Source organism: Miniopterus natalensis, chromosome 2 (assembly GCF_054644295.1).
Source record: "Miniopterus natalensis isolate mMinNat1 chromosome 2, mMinNat1.hap1, whole genome shotgun sequence".
NCBI lineage: Eukaryota > Metazoa > Chordata > Mammalia > Chiroptera > Miniopteridae > Miniopterus > Miniopterus natalensis.
The window spans coordinates 137,985,945-138,003,506 of record NC_142082.1 but is presented as its reverse complement, the minus strand read 5'-3'; the positions used below and the strand labels follow the sequence as shown (position 1 = coordinate 138,003,506).

Genomic DNA, 17,562 nt, shown 5'->3' with positions numbered 1-17,562 from the left:
GGAAAGGCAAGAAAGGAAAAGAATTTCAATGAGTCTAGGGAGCCTCTGCTCTGGCAACAACCAAACCGTGATGGACAGCCTGGCAACATCAACCTCCCTCCCGCCACAACCCCACCCCCACCCCGCCCCCCCCCCCACACACACACACACACGCGAGACTAGATCCAAAAGAAATGTTAAAAGTTGGCTCTGCAATATGAGTGCTAAAGAAAACTTCTCCCAACACTCACCAAAGAGTGAACTCCCAATAAAGACAAGAGCTCACCTGCCCCCAACCCTCTACTGTTCCCTTTCTTCCCAGCCAAGATCTTCACTACCTGCCAACCTTGGCTCAAAAAAGGGGGCGGGTCCCTGTCTCACGTGACAGAGCGGTCACATGACCCTGGCCTCCCGGGAGCTGAGAGAGGAGAGCGGTGGGGCTCCGAGGGTCTGCGGGCATCGGGCGTGTCCAGCCTCCCAGCCCCCAGCCCGACGCGACCATGCTGTCCCGCCTGCTGAAGGAACACCAGACTAAGCAGAATGAACGCAAGGAGCTGCAGGGTGAGCCGAGATCGTGTCTGCGTTTTCTCTCCTGCCGGGCCTAGCCTCAGCCCGGAGCCTGGACCTCGAGTAATGGCCCAGATCCAGGGAAGGGCGCGGGCTGGTGGGTACGGGCGTCGGGTGGGGGTGGGGGGGCTTTTTTGGAAATCCCCGCCCCTTGCCGATGGGCTCGAGTCCCGTTAGCAACACCCATCCCCCCCCCTCGGGAACGCCCCTAGGCTCCGGCTCTCTGGCCGCTTAGTCCCGCCCCCTGCCCGTGGAACGCTGTGCCGATTGGTCCAGACAGCCTCTCATCCTGGAAGAGGAAAGGACGCTCCTGAAGGGAGGAGGGTGATGGGGACCCGACAAAGATGGGATTCTTGGAGGCCTGACACCACCGAAACAGGTGTGGGGCGCTTGTTTCCTAAACCTGGGCTTAGGATCCCAGAGTTACCAGTTCTTAGGCCAAGAAAGTGGGAAAAGAGTGCCTGGGAGTCTGGGGTCCTGAATGTTGGCACTGACTCGTTAGCGTCCCCTAGGCAAGTCGCTTCCCCTCTCAAGGCACCAGTTTCCTAACCTCTAGAATGAAAGGTGTTTGTGTTTGGCAAAGTCCTTTTCAGCTCTGGCACTCTGAGGTTAGTTGAGATGTTCCCATAACTAGCAGAATAGTAATGAATAGGTGGGAAACCTTCAGCACCACTCCTCAAAAAACCAAGTCGCCACTCCAACCCCTTTCCCCCTCCCCCCAGAGAAGAGGAGGCGAGAGGCTATCACTGCAGCGACCTGCCTGACAGAAGCTTTGGTGGATCACCTCAATGTGGGGTATGAACCTCTTCCCATCAATACCAGCTGCCCCCACCCCCAAGCTTAGGAACAGGCAAGGTCCAGCCGGCACATTGCTCTTGAAGGGATGAGATGTTCCACTCATTCCCCTACCTTCCCCCAACCCAGTTTAAGTTTATGGAGAGAAACTTGAGTCAGCTCTGACCCATAACACTGGGCAGGGAGGAGCAGCTGCAGTGGTTTGAGAAGCAGCCAGATTTCCCCCTCCCCATAATAACTTCCCTGGTGTTCACAACTTTATGCCATCTGCCCACCTCCTTCCACCCCTCCAAGTCCAGCTGTCACTTTGGTGGGAGGGAGGGTGCCCTCCTTCACCACAGCTTACTACCTTCTCCTCCACTTCCCACCCTCTGGCAGGCCTGGGGAGCAGCTGGCAGGAAAGAGATGGCACAGCTGGTGAGGGTGAGGGCAGAACCTATGCCAGTAGCTACAGCAGAGCCAGGCTGTCTCTGCCCTTCCTTCTGGGTCTCCAGGGATCACCCTCTGCTCCAATCCTAAATGAGAATGCCAGTAACAATCAAAAACTTGGGAAGGAGCAAAGAATACTGTCTCTTGACCCTGAGTCACCCAGGAGAGTGCAGAGATGATGATTTGATAGGCTGGCTGGCTGGCTGTTAGAAGAAAGGGGGCAATATGATGCCTTCCACCCCAGGGCAAGTAGAATAGCTTAGTTGTGACTCCAGAGACTGAGTCACCCAAGTGAGCCACACAGGGGCTGTAGTCTTCATTACTCATTTCTGGGGAAGATTAGGGGAAGACAAGGCTGTGGTCTGGGCCTCTGATCTCCCTCCCCTCCAGGCCTCTCCCTTCACTCAGTATGAATAATGGAAAGCAGGAGAGAAACAGGAAAAAATGGGATTTCAGGAACTCCCAGAGGAATCTTGAAACATTGAGAGCCCCTTACTCTTACTGTTTCAGCTCCTACACCACCCCCTACTGTGGCCCAGCTGTCCCCATAGAGAGGGGACAGGGTCCACCCCCTCTCCTCCCTCCCACATAGGCGCCTCCTGGCTCTGCTGTGAAGTTGGCCCAGGCTTCTCCCTGTCTTCTTCCTTTGCTAGGGGCCACCCCATTTTCAGTTCAGAGGGCAGCTAAGCCAAAGCCAGATTAGAAAGGGTTTTGTGCTGCTGCCCACGGCTCCTCTCATTCCCCAGAAAGGAACACAAAGGCCCTGTCTATCTCAGCCCCATCAGGTGTCCTTCCCACTCTCCACTCCCCCAACCTCGTGCCCCCTCCAGCCCCCACAGATTCCAGTGGGTGGGGGCACCGGATGTGGAGTCTCCCAGCTGACCTAGAGCTTTGGGGTGGAGAGTGAGAGATTCAGCCAATAAGAGAGAACAATTTTGCACAATTATTGCAGAAGGCTTAGGGGGACTAAGACAGGCAGAGAATTGAGGATACCAACCTCTTGGCAGTAATGGTAACTGCAGCCAGCACCTTGGTTGAGGAGAAAAAAACTATTGCATAGAGCATAAGGAAGGGAGAAAGTGTACATGTGTGTTCATTCATTTGTGTGGGCAAAAGGAGAAGGGTTGGGAGAGAGACTGAAAGCCAAGAAGAAGTCCCTGGGAGATCTACTCTCGACTCTGTGTTCCTGGAGAGGGGATTGCTTTCCCATCCCACCCCAGATTCAGGGAGCAGCCCAACTTCTTGCACAGATCCCTGGGCTTCCAATTGCTGCCAGATGTGTCCCTGCTGCCAGATTTTCCCAGCTCCCCCCTTTTCTTTCCAGCTTCTTATTCAGGGATATCCCTACCAGGTTAGCCCTCGCTTCCCCTACCCAGCTTCAGGACTCCTTTGGGGGATAGGAGATGGTATATTTCTAGTCAGCTCCCAGCTAGGGTCTCCTGGGAATCCTGAGAATGGGAGGAAGAAGCTGGGTTCATTTGCATGTACTGGTTTTGTTTGCATCACATCCAGGAATGGTCAAAGTCACAAAGTTGTCCCCAGCCTGACCCCTGGCTGGCCTCCCACTCTTACAGTGGGATATTAGGCCTGGAGACCACCCCCACCAGTTGGGTGAGTTGATCTCCTCTCTCCTCCAATCTCTAGTGTGGCCCAGGCCTACATGAACCAGAGAAAGCTGGACCATGAGGTGAAGACCCTCCAGGTCCAAGCTGCCCAATTTGCCAAGCAGACAGGCCAATGGATCGGGATGGTGGAGAACTTCAACCAGGCACTCAAGGTGGGCCACACTCCCTGCATCCCCCTCCCCATCTGGGCCTCCACTGACTGCCTTCAGTAGGGTCACCTCAGGCCTGGGATTAAAGTAGAAGTGGGGATGGCCCCAGAAACCCCATCTATGGCCCCAGTTTCAGAGAGGCTAGAGAAAGAGGTAAAAGTAGTTGGTGGGTTGGAGCAAAGCCCTTTGTAGGGGATTGGTGGAAAGTACCCCATTCATCCACTACAGCTACACTCTGCCCACCCTGATTTGAGGACTCCCACCTTCTCCCCTTCTCAGGAAATTGGCGATGTGGAGAACTGGGCTCGGAGCATTGAGATGGACATGCGCACCATTGCCACCGCCCTGGAATACGTCTATAAAGGACAGCTGCAGTCTGCTCCGTCCTAACCCCCTCCCTCCCCTCTACCTCACTCCTACACTCCTATACTCACCTCCCCATGGGGCAGGAGGGAGGCTGAACAGGCCACAAATAAAACACAAGCCTCCATTTTTCTGCAGTACATTTCAAGGAGCACTAGCTCAGTATGGTGGGTGGAAGTGGAAGGGTCAAAGACTGTTTCCCTAAGGGACAGGCACCTTTTGGGTAGAGAGTGGAACTAGCTTCCTCTTACTGTCCCAACACTCTTTTCCTTCTCCAGCCTGGTGAAGGTGCTTGTTGGGTAAGAAGAGGTCAGGAGTTTCCTATTCCTCCCCAGAGAAGGTCCCAGTAGGGGCCCTGCCCCAAGCATCCTAACTCAGGACTTCTGTTTCCTGCAAAGGAGAAATAAGACAGGGATCAGGTCTGGTCTGGGCTCTGGCACTCTGCCTCTCCACGTGCTCATGGCCTCTCTCAGCTTGGTGCTAAGCCGTGTCATGAGTCTGGACCAAGTGGAAGATTAACTCTTGGGCATGGGGGCACTTCGGGGCTGGGAAGGAGGAGGAATGACAGGTACAAGGTCACCAACAGAGAGGAGCAGCTGTCATACTTGATAGATCCCTCCTCCTGGGAGTCTATGACAGGGGTGGTCAGGATCCCCAGCTGGAAAAGATAGCCAAGCAGGGGATCTGGGCACGCCTGGTCTATGCCAAGCCCTGGCTTCAGCCCACGGGCTTCAGCTTCCCTGACTCCGCCTCCCAGTCCACCCACCAAGGACTTTGGCCTTAGCTGTAGCTCGTGTGGGAGCCAGGGGAGGCTGGGAGCAAAATCTCTCAAACGGAGCAAAAGAAGAAGCTTCCGCTGTTGTAGTACCTGCTAGCTTTCCCCAGAGGAGGTAAGCAGGGTGCTGGGAGCTGGGGTGCTAGGAGAAGCAAGATATTGCATGTGTTGACAAATCAGAGCCTGAAGCTTTTAACGTGCTTCCTTACACTTTCTCCCTTTTGATCCTCTAAGCTCCCCAGTGGGCGTGGTGGGTGTTAGTCCCCCTTGACAGATGAGAAAACAGGTTCAGATACAGTGAGATGCTCAGCATCCCACAGCAAGTTTGGGGCCACCAGGACTGGAATGCAGGGTTCTTTGCCCTGTGTATGTTTCCTAAAACAAGGCCAAGCTTACATTTAGAGAGTTCAGATGTCCCTGGTTTAGAAGGAGAGAAAAGGTGACAGCAAACTAGAAGATCTTCTCCCACGCAGCTGGGCTGCACTCAGGACCAGCTTATCTGGTTTTCATTAAGTTACCCACAAATATAGGATCTGCCCAGATCCTTGCTTTGCCTAAATGAGGTATAATTGGCCATTTATCTGCCAAGTAGATAATTTTTCAAAATGCTCGGACCAGAGACTTCTAGCTAGTGAGGCTATAAGGGGCAAGGGCTTGAGGGCCAGAGTAAACTACACAAGTTTTATTGCCCAGCCTTGGCTTCTACCTGCAGATCACTTGGGCTCTGGCCATGTGGCTGCCTCTACTGCTGGGAGTCTTACTCTGGGCAGCACTGTGGTTGCTCAGGGACCGGCAGAGCCTGCCCCCCAGTGATGCCTTCGTCTTCATCACTGGCTGTGACTCTGGCTTTGGGCGGCTTCTGGCACTGAGGCTGGACCAGAGAGGCTTCCGAGTCCTTGCCAGCTGCCTGACCCCCTCAGGGGCAGAGGACCTACAGCGGGTAGCCTCCTCCCGCCTCCACACCACCCTCCTAGATGTCACTGATCCCCAGAGTGTCCAGCGGGCAGCCAAATGGGTGGAAACATATGTTGGGGAAACAGGTGAGTATGTCTGGACTACTGGGAACATGGTTTAGGGTTTTCACTCACGGGGGCTGTGGGAACCAGAGGGACTGAGAGGGGAAGGAACAGTGCTCAGGTCCTCCCAGGGAGGATAGGGACCATTGGAATCCTTCTCCTACCCTCAGTGTGTCTCCCCTCCCCACAGGGCTTTTTGGTCTGGTGAATAATGCTGGTGTGGCTGGTGTCATTGGGCCCACACCGTGGCTGAGCCGGGATGACTTCCAACGGGTGCTGAATGTTAACACACTGGGTCCCATCGGGGTCACCCTTGCCCTGCTACCTTTACTGCAGCAGGCCCGAGGTCGGGTGATCAACATCACCAGCGTCCTAGGTCGCCTGGCAGCCAGTGGTGGGGGCTACTGTGTCTCCAAGTTTGGCCTGGAGGCCTTCTCTGACAGCCTGAGGTGAGGGGGCAGGGCCCTGGGCTTCCAGCCCATTCACAAAAGAGTTAGTGTCTGCCCTGCAGAGATGATTAAAACATGTAATGGAATACTTTGGAGGAGATACTGTAGGGCTCGACTTCGTGGGTTCAAATTCCACCTCTCATGCGAGCTTTATGACTTTAATAGGTTAGTTCCCTTTACCCCAGTTTATTCCTCATCTGTTCAGTCAGGTTGAGAAGACCAACCTCATGGGTGATGTGAGTGAATGAGGCACATGTAAAGCCCCAACAGTACCTGGCACACAGAAACTGCCCAAAAAGCTACTATCATAATTATTAGTGTTATTAATAACTATTATGATGAGCTGGTACTTTTACATAATATTTTCTTATCAATTCTCCCAGCAACCTTATCAGGGCAGGTATTAACACCCTTAGAGTAACATAACTTACCAAGACCACTGGAACTGCTCACCTACCGAGCTCGGTCATTCTGTTCTCCTGCCCCTCATCCTCAGACAGTAATGTTTGAAGTCCCATGAGAGCACAGTAGAAATTTGACAGGGATGATACAGGAGCAAGGCCTGAATTTTTTTAAAGTTTTTTTTATTGATTTTTTTTTTTTGAGAGAGAAAGGAAAACATTGACATGAGAGCAAAGCATCAATAGGCTGCTTCCTGCACGCCCCCTACTGGGGATCAAGCCTGAAATCCAGGCATGTGCCCTGACCGGGAATCAAACCAGCAACATTTTGGTGCACGAGACAATGCTCCAAGCAACTGAGCCACACCGGCCAAGGCTAGGGCCTGAATTCTTTATACTTGGATTTCTGCATCAGTGCTAGGGTGGCCAGATATATCCCCACTTTTCTCCCAGCAAATACCAGTCTACCTCTTCATATCCAGCACTCAGGGCTCAACCCTGTGTTTTGGGAGCTAGGAAATGGGGTTCTTCTAGGTCTGGAGTTGGCAAACTGTGGTTCTCAGGCCAGATCTGGCCAGCCGCCTATAAGCCATTAACGGTTTTTACATTTTTAAATGGTTATATAAGTACCTACAGAATATTAATTTTTAGTCTTGCAGTACTGAAAATATTTACTACCTAGGCCCCTGCTCTAGGCCGTAGAAGAGAATACAAGTGAAAACAAACCTCCCTCCATCTGTCTCCACTTGCCCCTCATCCCAGGGCAGCAGGGTATCCCTTACTGTCAGGACCCCTGTCCCTGGCCTAACTTTCCTGTCTTAGCCTCCCACCCAAGTCCCTGAACATCCCCTCCCTATAAGGGCAAGAACCCAGAAGGTTCCCTCTGCCCCCACTCCAGGCGGGACATGGCTCCTTTTGGAGTACATGTCTCCATCGTGGAGCCTGGCTTCTTCCGAACCCCCGTGACAAATCTGGAGAGTTTGGAGAACACTCTGAAGACCTGCTGGGCACGGCTGCCTCCAGCCACACAGGCACACTATGGGGATGCCTTCCTTACCAAGTGTGAGTAGCTGGGCCCATGTAGGGGGAAATGAAAGTGCCAGAAAGGTCAGTCCTGCACCAGCAGGGAGGAAGTAGGCAGCGCAGTCAGGGGGTGGGTGAGGGTGAACCGGATGCTATGGAACACCCAGGCCATGTGGAGCCTGCCCATTCCACAAATGGGACTAAGGATCCCTCTCACCACGGCTGGGCAACAAGCCCCAAGACCCAGAAGAGGGCCTGAGATGGGCTGCAGTGGGACAGGGACACTGATTACAATTACCCCCTGGGCCTCAGACCTGAAAGTGCATCAGCATGTCATGAACCTGATCTGTGACCCGGACCTGACCAAGGTGAGCAGGTGCCTGGAGCATGCCCTGACTGCTCGTCACCCCAGAACCCGCTACAGCCCAGGCTGGGACGCCAAGCTGCTCTGGCTGCCAGCCTCCTACCTGCCAGCCAGCCTGGTGGATGCTGTGCTCACCTGGGTTCTTCCCAAGCCTGCCCAGGCAGTCTACTGAATCCAGCCTTCCAGCAAGAGGTTGTTCTTCAAATACAAGAACTTTTATTTCTGTCCCCACGCTGGTACTACCTGGTGCCTGGCACAAAATAGGTGCTCAATAAATTGTGTTTTTAAAATAAGTAGTTGGGCATAAATGAAGGTGCTCCATTTAAGTGCTAACTATCCTTCACTGACTTACTGCCCAGGGTCTCAGCCTGTTCAGTGCCTGCATGACTAGTACCCACTGGAGGACACGAGAGGGCTGTCTTGCGGTCTCTAGGTGTCTTTAAAGCTGCACCTAAATGGCCACCAGAGGGCACTATTGGACATTTCCCTTATTTTCTACAAGGAGTAATACTGTAATTCGGTGTTTGGAGTGGGAATGGCCCTTACATATTTTTCTTGGGGGGCAAGGGTAGGAGGTATGGAGGGGTCATGTCTAGGCTGGGTGGTTTCCATGAAGAAAAGGCAGTACCCACTTAAATTCTCTATTATCTGATCTAAGTCAAGAAGGATGACACTGGCCACACAGATGTCAGAGCAACTTATCACCACCCTAAGGAGCCAGGCCCCTGGGCTGGGGAGTTGCTGGGCTCTGAGTTGGACATGGTAGATGTGGGCAGGCCTCTCCCACGTTGGACCTTTCTGGGGACTCCTTTTGATTTCTGCAGGAGATGGCTTCACGAACGTTGCAGCACTGAGCCTGGCGGCACAAAACTAGGAGGCAGGGAGGGCAGTGGGCCACAGCCTCCTCCCAATCCCCGTTTCCAAGGCAAGACCAACTAACACCTTTCCCAAACATCCCCCAAAACAGGCCTTTCTTTCCTGGAGGTGCAAGTAGAATAAGGTCCTAGAGTACAGGAACATGGATGAGGAGAGAAAAGAAAGTATCACTCAAGACAAACTGCCTTTTCGGTCTGAAAAAATAATCCGTTTAATTGAAAAATGTGGAGTAGACTACCCTACTCTCCCAGATGAGGGGCAAAAAAGACCAGATTCCCTACATCACTTCATAGCCACTTTGGATACTCCTCACAAGGCAGCAGGCAAAGACAATTCCCAGGATCTAGAAGGAAGGGGGGGTGAGAGGAGTCAGAAAGGCAAGGTCCCCTCAACCACCCAGGAGACCCCAAACACACCCAGGGCTCACCTCCTCAGACGAGTACCTCCTGCCCACTACCCCCTACTCCCCAGATGCCCTAAAATGAGTCCCAAGAGCACCTCTCACCTCCACAAAGGCAATGCCCAGGGCTGCTGCAGCCACCACCAGCACATTGCTCCTCAGCCAGACCCCAATCTTCTCCACACAGCCCTGAAAGGTGGCAGGCAAACAAGGCAAGAATACCATCAGAATCTTCCCACCCACCTCCCCATGTCATCTGTCTCTCTGCCACCCTTGGTACCTTTCACTTGACCCCTAGTATTCCCAGATCCCCTCCCCATCCCTGATCCCCAACTTCTCAAAGCCCCAACCCTCTCCACATCCATCCCTGGTTCCTCTCACCTCTTGAAACATTTCCCAAGTTTCCTAAGTCCCCTGCTATCTCATCTCAGCCTCCTCCCTACCTCGGTATGGATTTCATTCACTTTGAAATTAATCCCACAGTTCTGAGTGACATTGATGCAGCAGGAGTCAGGGACACGGCCCTTCGGCTCAAGAGGGATGGTCTCCCAATCTGTGTAGTTAGCCGCCCCGCAGCACCTGAACTGGGGGAGAAGAGAGATATGGGAGAGGTTAAGTGAACCTCCACCTTCAATATGGAGGTGAGAATCTTCTTCCCCTATTACCCTTGGTCCCAGCAACCCCACTCACTTTTTTCTGCAACCTGTCCAGGATAAAAACTGTCTGGTTCTGTTTGGGATAATTCTTCATCTGCTGCTGGAAGTCCTTATTAAATTCTGACATCACCTGAGAGTAGAGAAGTTGAGGTCAAGATTCAGGGCAACCAGGCCTTAGAGGTAAGGCTCTCCCCTTATTCTTGCTTACCTTGTTTCTAAACACATAGGCAGCAATGGCTGCGGCCACCTCCACCAGCACAATAAGAGACAGGAAGATGACAAACTGCAGGCACAAAGGAAAGGAGTCAGGTTTGGAGTCTAGGTAAGAGGGGCCTGCTGTGGCCCAGCCAGTCTCTAGGACTGGTTTTCCTTACCTACCCACCTCCTGAGCCCCCTCCACAGAAGTGACCTTCCAGAAGTCCCACACACCCACACTGGCACCACAGCCCACTCACTGTGATCATAAGACAGTAGTTCTCCTTGCAGGCGCCACAGCAGCCCACAATGGCCACCAGGAAGAGGAAGGCACCCACTGCAATGATGACCACAGGCAACACGGAGCCAGGAGTGGCCCCTTGGCTGATAGTCTGACTCAGGACATACTGGGCCCCTATACCCACAGCGATCAGTCCCACTGCACAGGCCTGCGAAGAGAGCAGGTCAGGATTAGGCCAGATCCACAACCCATCATGGTGGAGGGCAACGGGTGCGCCCAGTAGTCGACCTGACCCCATCCTGGAAAGAGATTCTCACGCCTCCAGGAAACTTGACTGTGGGGGAGGAGGATGACCCATCCTTGCCCACAGTTTGATCAAATGCAAAAAGAGAAGTTCCCAGAAAGACTTGACCCCAGGGCACATATTCCTAACCAAGAGTACTGCTTCCTAGGGGCCTCATGGGCTTCTAAAACTTCCCTCTCTCTGTCCTCCATGCCCAACTCTTCCCCATCAGCTCTGAATAGGGTTCCTTGGGCCAGCTAGGCCAGGGAGGAGACGGTGTTCAGAGTGATATGCCCTTGCCCTGGCCGGTGTGGCTAAATGGTAGATTGTCAGCCTGCATGCTTACAATCTACCTGAACCTGCAACGAAGGGTTGCAGGTTCAATTCCCAGTCAAGGGCATGTACCTGGATTGCAGGTTCGGTCAGGGCACGTGCAGGAAGCAACCCATCAACGTGTCTCTCTCACATCGATGTTTCTCTCTCTCTCTCTCCCCCTCCCTCCCTTCCACTCTCTCTAAAAATTAATGGAAAGCCCTAGCTGGTTTGACTCAGTGGTTAGAGCGTCAGCCGGTGGACTAAAGGGTCTCAGGTTTGATTCTGGTCAAGGTCACGTGCCTTAGTTGCAGGCTTAATCCCTCGCCCTGGTGGGGGTATATGTGGGAGGCAACCAATCGATGTGTCTCTCTCACAGTGATGGTCCCCCCCCCCCCCGCCCACTCTCTCTGAAAGCAATGGAAAAAAATATCCTCGGGTGAGTATTAACCAAAAAAGAAAAAAAAAAGAGTGGTGTGCCCCAAGTCCTAGCCAGGCTGCGGGTTTGATTCCTGGTCAGGGCATATAAAAGAAACAACCAATGAATGCATAAATAAGTGGAACAACAAATCAATGTTTCTCTCTCTACCCCCCTCCTCTCTCTCTCTAAAATCAATAAATGAAAAATTAAAAAAAAAAAGAGTGGTGTGCCTCTCCCTGGACAAACAGTGGCCTCTCAAGGCAGGAGCCCAAGGCAGGAGCAAATTGAGGTGATAGCATCAGCCGTTGGCTGGTTGCCCCACTACCTCTATCACAAGTGGTTGGGTCACCAGACAGGAAGGACCAGGAGGGGTAAGGGTGAGGGTGCTGGGCATCCACGCTGACCATTCTCACCCATACCAGCCTCAGAGGTCCCTAAAGGCTGGAGGAGGCGGTGGCCGTGCCGCCTTCGGCCGTTCCTGGGGTTTCCTTCCACAGCTGGTCTCCAGCTGCCTTCATTCTTGGTTCCTCAGCCCTCACACTCCGAAGCCAGGTCTCCCCGCACCCTGCCAGCGCGCCCCCTCCACCTCCCCACCCCACTCACGCAAAAGGCCAGCAGAAAAATGTAGTGCAAGAGCTTGACACATTTCATTCCTCCTTCCACCGCCATGGCTGCCGGGCCTGGGCCGGACGGGAGGGCAGGGGGGTTAGAACAGGCCGAGGGGGCCCTCGGTTTCCGCGCTCCCTGCCGGCCCTCGAAGCCTTCCCAGCTCGGCCCCCATTCCCGGCCCCGCCCACCCGGAAACCCGCGGACACATCCACGTCTCCCAGCCCCCTCCGCTCCCGGCCCGAGAGGGGTGGGGGCGACGGCCGCGCAGCGAGGGCCAGCCCCCCGCGCCGCGCCCGGGACAGGCCCGAGGGCGCGGGCAGGGGCGCGAGCCCCAGGCTTTAAACACCCCTCCCCCCAGGCCAGTTCCCAAAACGGTCCTCAGCCCAAGCCCGACCGCGGGTCACTACCCTGCGCTCTGACCACCCCCAAAAAAGAGAGGTGCGGCCGGCACCCCCACCGCGCCCCGCCCCGCCCGGGCCTCTGGAACTTTTCAAAAGTTGCAAAGTTGCCAGGGCCCTGGCGCGGCAGGGAGCGCGGCGGGTCTTCGGCGGCCGGGCACACCCGGAGGAAGGGGCCGCCAGCGACCCCAGCCCCGGCGGGCCGGCCGCCGCCTCACCTGGGCTCCTGGAGGCTGCGCGCTGCTCTCCTGCCGCCGCTCACTGGCTCTCTAGCGGCGCCCCGGCGCGGCCCCGCCGGCCCGCCCGCCCGCGGCCCCGCCCTGGCCTCAGCCCCAGCCCCCTCCCCGCGAGTGGCCGCCGGCCTCCCTCATGTGACGCGGGAACAGCTGCGGCCTGAGTCACCCGGCCGCCGAGGGAGGGCCGAGCCCCACGCTGGGTCAGGCCACGTGGACCCCACCCGGAGGGCAGCGCCCAACCCCGGCCGAGGGAGGGCGCCAGGGGCCGGACCTCAGGGTGCCTAGGACCTTCTGGCGCCCCACCCCGTGCCAACCGGGGTAGGAGGGCAGCGGGTCGGAGCGCCGCCCGCTTCTCTCCGGCTCAGGGAGGCAGAGGAGGTGAGTGAGAGCCAAAGCTGGGATGAGTGCCCTGGCCGGAGGAGCTGAGGCCGGTGACAGGATGGTCGGCCAGAGGCACCCTTGTCCTCCACCCAGGTCCCCCTGCCTCCGAGGGCTGCATCTCTATTCACTCCATCCCCGACTGCAGTGCTGTTGGCTCCCTGGGACCGGGTGGGACTAGAATAAACACTTCCGGAAAGTCCCCAGCCGCACACCCTGGGAGTCCCCCAACATTCGAGAGTGGGTGTTCCTGTTCCCCTCCGTTATCCCTTCTCCATTTCTCCGGCTCCTGAGCAGAGCGCTGAGGAGGAGAGGAAACCCTTCTCCAGGCCGTTCCACACAGCCTGTCATGATCCTCCAGAGGCGGGCCCCTTCCCTCTGGGAAGGCACTGACAAGGCCTGCGTTCCCACCACTCCTGGGTCAGCCTGTCCGGCAGAGGCGGGGGGATGGACACTAAAGCAGACGTAGCGCATATCCCCTGGATTTCACATCCCATCCTAGCAGACAGCCCTTCTTATCCTACAGGGCAAAGCCAGGTGAGGGCTAGAAGGGGAGGTGACAGGCTCAAGCTGCCACCCTCCCATCTGTGCCATGGGATCCCCAGAAGGAGCTGTGTGAAAGGGCCCAGGACAGAACCAGCCAGCACATTGCCACTCCCCCAGCCTGGGCCCCACCCCTCAGGTTCCTAGGGTCTTGCCTCAAGAACCACTTCCTGAGTCTTGGTGAGTGTACACAGAGACGGAAAGAAACTGTAAGAGCAAAAGGAAGGAGATGTGGGCTGGGCTGGGCACCAGTTTCCAGGATCACAACCTTCCAGCTAGACACACCAAGCCTACTGGGGACCTTTCTGTGCTGTTACCACAGCAGGCAGGCTGTGGAGGAGGATTGAAGATGCTGAAGAAAGAGGTATTCGAGGGGTGTTTTTTGTTTGTTTGGTTTTTGCTGCCTCTAGATGCCAAGCACGTTAGGCACAGGGGTGGGAGGACAGCGAGGGCGGGCAGGACTGTAGCTCTGCCCTCTACCAGCAGGCGCAACCAAGCCTCACTGTGAACAGAGGCAGAAACCTGGTGGCAGCTGGATGAGCTCAGGGAGAGGGACAGGTGATGCCTCAGCCCAGGAAGGAAAAAGAAAAAGAAAGGACTTCACAGAGGTGGGTGGTGCTTTCCAAAGTGACTCTAGAGAAGGAGCAAGCTCTCAATTCCAGGGACAAGGAAAGGGCCAAGTGTAAAAAAAGAATAGTTTACAACTCCATGGCAAGTTGGGATTGGATGGCTTAAAGGCCTCAGGAAGGAAGTGGTGAAAGATGGACTGGAAGGAAGGTGGCCTAAAGTCAAGATTAAGAAACTTTAGACACATAACAACCAGGTATAATGCTTCTTTGATTGACTCTTTGGACAAACTGTGAAAGATATTTTGGGAACAACTGGGGAAATTTGAATATAAGCTGAGAATTAGGCGTGAGAAAACATTTTTGTTAGCTGCAATGATAGGATGATTATATAGGAAAATTACCCTTTTTAAAATATATTTTTTTATTGATCTTTTAGAAAGAGAGGAAGAGAGAGTGGGAGAGAGAGAAACATCGATGTGGAAGCAGAACATCTATCAGCTGCCTCCTGCTCCCCCTACCAGGGATCAAGCCCGAAACCTGGGCATGTGCCCTGACCAGGAATCGAACGGGCAACCTTTCAGTGCACGGGATGACGCCCAGCCTACTGAGCTACACAAACCAAGGCTACTCTTTTTTTTTTTTAAAGACACGTACTAAAATATTCAAGGGAGCCCAGCTGGGCGTGGCTCAGCGGTTGAGCATCGACCTAGGATCCAGGCGATCGGGGTTTGATTCCCAGTCAGGGCACATGCAGGCTCGATCAATGACTCTCTCATCATTGATGTTTCTATCTCTCTCTCTCCCTCTCCTTTCCTCTCTCTGAAATCAATAAAGATATATTTTAAAAAAATAAAATATTCAAGGGAGCCCTGCCGGGCATGGCTCAGCGGTTAAGCATCGGCCTAGGATCCAGGCGGTCAGGGCACATGCCCAGTTGCGGGCTTGATCAATGACTCTCTCCTCATTGATGTTTCTGTCTCTGTCTCTCCCTCTCCTTTCCTCTCTCTGAAATCAATAAAGATATATTTTAAAAAATAATAATAATAAAATAAAATATTCAAGGGAGAAATATCATGTCCGTAATTTGCTTTGGAATACACTAGGCAAAGCACAAAGAAGACAGCCTAAGTGATAAGACTATTGAGAACGCAAAAGGCTATGTTGGGTATGTTTCAAAGGCAGTGCGAAGTGGTGGAGAGTTATCAAAAGAGTGAACTATCTTGGCATTGGGCCTACATTGAAATGAGGAGGAATGAATGTCAGGTGTACTGGAAGAAAGCCGGGACATCACTGCTATCGTCCAGTCGGGAGCTGATGAAGGCTGGAACCACAAAGAGGAAGAAAATCTGAGGGGGCATTTCAGAGGCAAATTAAAGGACTGGGTGACTGCTTACCTGTGGGATGGGGAGAGGAAGTAAGAAGAGTCCCAGATGACTCAGAGGGGTACCCTTGCTCCTCCCCACAGAGCAGAGCCAGGCAGTTCTCCAGGCTCTACCACCCCTCCACCCAAGGCCAGCAGGAGGGCATTATGCCCACAGGTGTTCCAAGTGAAGGGAGTGCCACCTGAGAGCACATAGGCATTGGCCAGAGCCAATGCAATGCAAAACAGCCTGTAGCCAGTGCCCGAGGCCTCCTAAAGCCCACATCCATACAAGGAGCCCAGACAACTTCTCTTCTCCACTCAGCAGGGCCCCATTGAGAGGGGGCTGCTCAGAAATGAGATTCAGTTGTTCCCAAAATATCTTTCACAGGTGCCCTGATAGGACAGGCCCATGAATTCAGAACTGCCACCTGTGAGACTGAGGAGGGTGTGGCATGGAAAAGGAAAGGAGGAAAGAGAAAGGAAGAGAAGGGCTGAAGAAAGTTGGAAGAGGGGTGAGGAGAGAGAGGAGAGAATAGAGGAGGGTGGAAGACTTGGGAAAATTTGGGGGACATGAGAGGTGAACATAGACATGAGGGACGGGTGGGGAAAAGGAAGAGAAGGAGACTGGGATGGGAGAAAGAAAGAAAAGGAAGGCTGCATCTGCATGAAGGCCATCTCACTGGGGAGGGGAAGGGAAGGGAGAGGAGGGGAGGGGAGGAGGAAGCATAGTGGCTAAATCTTAACATCAAGAGGTTGGGTGTGAGTTAGGGGCTTGAGATTTAAATCTTAGAGTCCCCAGTTTTGGATATGAGAAAGCATGAGTGCTTGATGGCAGCCCCCAGACTACAGGGTTAGATCAAAACCTATGGCTCTGCAGGTCCTGCTGGTAGAAAAGTCCATGGACCACCCCAGCACAGGCTCCACAGAGAGTCAGTGATAGATCCTGATGAGCACCAGGGCTGAGAGCAGCCCCAAGAGGAAGATACCCCACACTGGCTCTGTGGGGACAGCACCACTGAGGTACTGGTTGGTGGAGTCACTGTGGTTTCCAGCTCTGACTTCCCCCAGCTGTCCAGGCAAGACTAGGTCACCGAGCGCACCGTGGTACCCAGGAGAACATCATCACTGCCATCGTCACCTGACATCCTTGCTTCAAGGAAAGTTAGGCTTGGAGAGATTAAGCCACTCACTCAGAGGCAACCTGAGGGGGAGAACCAGGGTCTTGGCACACAAACTCCAGTGCCCAGTGCACCGCGCACACCACCAGCAAGAAGCGCCCCGAGTCAGAAGCCCTGGTGCAAGACAGGTTCTGACCCTCACGCACCAGGTGGGGTGGCTTTGCTAAACTCTAACCCTCCCTGAGCCTGTCAGGCAGGAGGAAAGCCACTCCTTCCTCACCTCACAGGATGGATGTGAGGAGCATAGAAGAAATGAAGGGATCAGTTTAGTTACATTAAGAAGAATAAAAGCAGCCCGGCCAGGCGTGGCTCAGCAGTTGAGCATCAATTTATGATCCAGGAGATGGAGGTTCTGTTCCTGGTCAGGGCACATGCCCGGATTTCGAGCTTGATCCCTGGCAGAGGGTGTGCAGGAGGCAGCCAATCAATGACTCTTCATCACTGATGTTTCTCTCTCTCCTCCCTTCCTCTCTCTGAAATCAATAAAGATATATTAATAATAATAATAATAATAAAAGCTTTATCATATCCTGTTTTTAGACTCATGGGAATTAAAGTGATTTTGCTTTGAGAAATATCTAGACTCCACCTCCACCCCCTTTAAGGTTGCCAGGGAAAGGGTTGAGAGCAACAATCTGGCCTCCTTTGGCCCCTCCTGCCCAACTTCCCTTCAGCCGAGACCCAGTTTCAAGCTCTAGTTCCAGCCCCACCAGGCCCCACCCTCCACTGCCAGGCTCAGTCTTCAGTGTTCTGCCCCCCTTCTTGCCCTTTTCCTTTCCCTACTCCTTGGGACCCCACCCCATGACTTCTGGCCCCTTGTTCTCCCCATCCTTGCCTGGCTCCTGTCCCAGCTGCCTCCCAGCCATTGTCACTATTATCAACAGGGTCAATCTAGATGCCCTGCTGGTGACTGAGCAGGGTAGGCAGCTCCAGCCCATGGCCTCCTAGTATACAGCCAGGACCAGGAGC

The 17,562-nt window shown here is 54.1% G+C and overlaps 3 protein-coding genes across 5 annotated transcripts; 2 read left to right on the top strand and 1 right to left on the bottom strand.

Moving 5' to 3' along the window:
- The first annotated feature begins 397 nt into the window (after positions 1-397).
- On the top strand, positions 398-4,063 carry BLOC1S1 (biogenesis of lysosomal organelles complex 1 subunit 1). 3 transcript variants are annotated; one of them, XM_087814628.1, is made up of 5 exons: positions 481-540; positions 759-925; positions 1,269-1,341; positions 3,415-3,547; positions 3,824-4,063. In XM_087814628.1, the coding sequence occupies exons 2-5, from the start codon at positions 874-876 to the stop codon at positions 3,932-3,934; spliced, it is 369 nt and encodes a 122-aa protein (XP_087670754.1). In that variant the 5' UTR covers positions 481-540; positions 759-873; the 3' UTR covers positions 3,935-4,063. The 3 variants fall into 3 exon arrangements, with proteins under 3 accessions (XP_016069875.1, XP_087670754.1, XP_016069876.1); XM_016214389.2 differs by lacking the exon at positions 759-925 and having other exon boundaries at positions 398-540; positions 3,824-4,060; XM_016214390.2 differs by lacking the exons at positions 481-540; positions 759-925 and adding an exon at positions 598-643 and having other exon boundaries at positions 3,824-4,058.
- Positions 4,064-4,196: 133 nt separating this feature from the next.
- Positions 4,197-8,228, top strand: RDH5 (retinol dehydrogenase 5). Its single transcript, XM_016214387.2, has 5 exons — positions 4,197-4,797; positions 5,395-5,722; positions 5,889-6,147; positions 7,447-7,610; positions 7,884-8,228. The coding sequence occupies exons 2-5, from the start codon at positions 5,413-5,415 to the stop codon at positions 8,105-8,107; spliced, it is 957 nt and encodes a 318-aa protein (XP_016069873.2). The 5' UTR covers positions 4,197-4,797; positions 5,395-5,412; the 3' UTR covers positions 8,108-8,228.
- A 769-nt stretch (positions 8,229-8,997) lies between these two features.
- Positions 8,998-11,999, bottom strand: CD63 (CD63 molecule). The gene is made up of 7 exons (XM_016214388.2): positions 11,923-11,999; positions 10,323-10,511; positions 10,076-10,150; positions 9,902-9,997; positions 9,655-9,795; positions 9,317-9,400; positions 8,998-9,154 (listed from the first exon to the last, which is right to left on the bottom strand). Exons 1-7 carry the CDS (start codon positions 11,986-11,988, stop codon positions 9,089-9,091), a joined length of 717 nt encoding a protein of 238 aa, XP_016069874.2. The 5' UTR covers positions 11,989-11,999; the 3' UTR covers positions 8,998-9,088.
- Between the last annotated feature and the right edge of the window lie 5,563 nt (positions 12,000-17,562).

What these genes read in the sequence shown, in the direction of transcription:
- BLOC1S1 (XM_016214389.2), top strand. Translation starts at nt 480, where the DNA reads ATGCTGTCCCGCCTGCTGAAGGAACACCAGACTAAGCAGAATGAACGC. An exon ending in GTGGATCACCTCAATGTGGG is followed by an intron (nt 1,342 to 3,414) that starts GTATGAACCTCT and finishes TCCAATCTCTAG; the next exon opens with TGTGGCCCAGGCCTACATGA. An exon ending in ACTTCAACCAGGCACTCAAG is followed by an intron (nt 3,548 to 3,823) that starts GTGGGCCACACT and finishes TCCCCTTCTCAG; the next exon opens with GAAATTGGCGATGTGGAGAA.
- RDH5 (XM_016214387.2), top strand. Translation starts at nt 5,413, where the DNA reads ATGTGGCTGCCTCTACTGCTGGGAGTCTTACTCTGGGCAGCACTGTGG. An exon ending in GCCTTCTCTGACAGCCTGAG is followed by an intron (nt 6,148 to 7,446) that starts GTGAGGGGGCAG and finishes CCCCCACTCCAG; the next exon opens with GCGGGACATGGCTCCTTTTG. An exon ending in GGATGCCTTCCTTACCAAGT is followed by an intron (nt 7,611 to 7,883) that starts GTGAGTAGCTGG and finishes CCTGGGCCTCAG; the next exon opens with ACCTGAAAGTGCATCAGCAT.
- CD63 (XM_016214388.2), bottom strand. Translation starts at nt 11,988, where the DNA reads ATGGCGGTGGAAGGAGGAATGAAATGTGTCAAGCTCTTGCACTACATT. An exon ending in ACTACTGTCTTATGATCACA is followed by an intron (nt 10,151 to 10,322) that starts GTGAGTGGGCTG and finishes TTGTGCCTGCAG; the next exon opens with TTTGTCATCTTCCTGTCTCT. An exon ending in TGAATGAAATCCATACCGAG is followed by an intron (nt 9,401 to 9,654) that starts GTAGGGAGGAGG and finishes GCCACCTTTCAG; the next exon opens with GGCTGTGTGGAGAAGATTGG.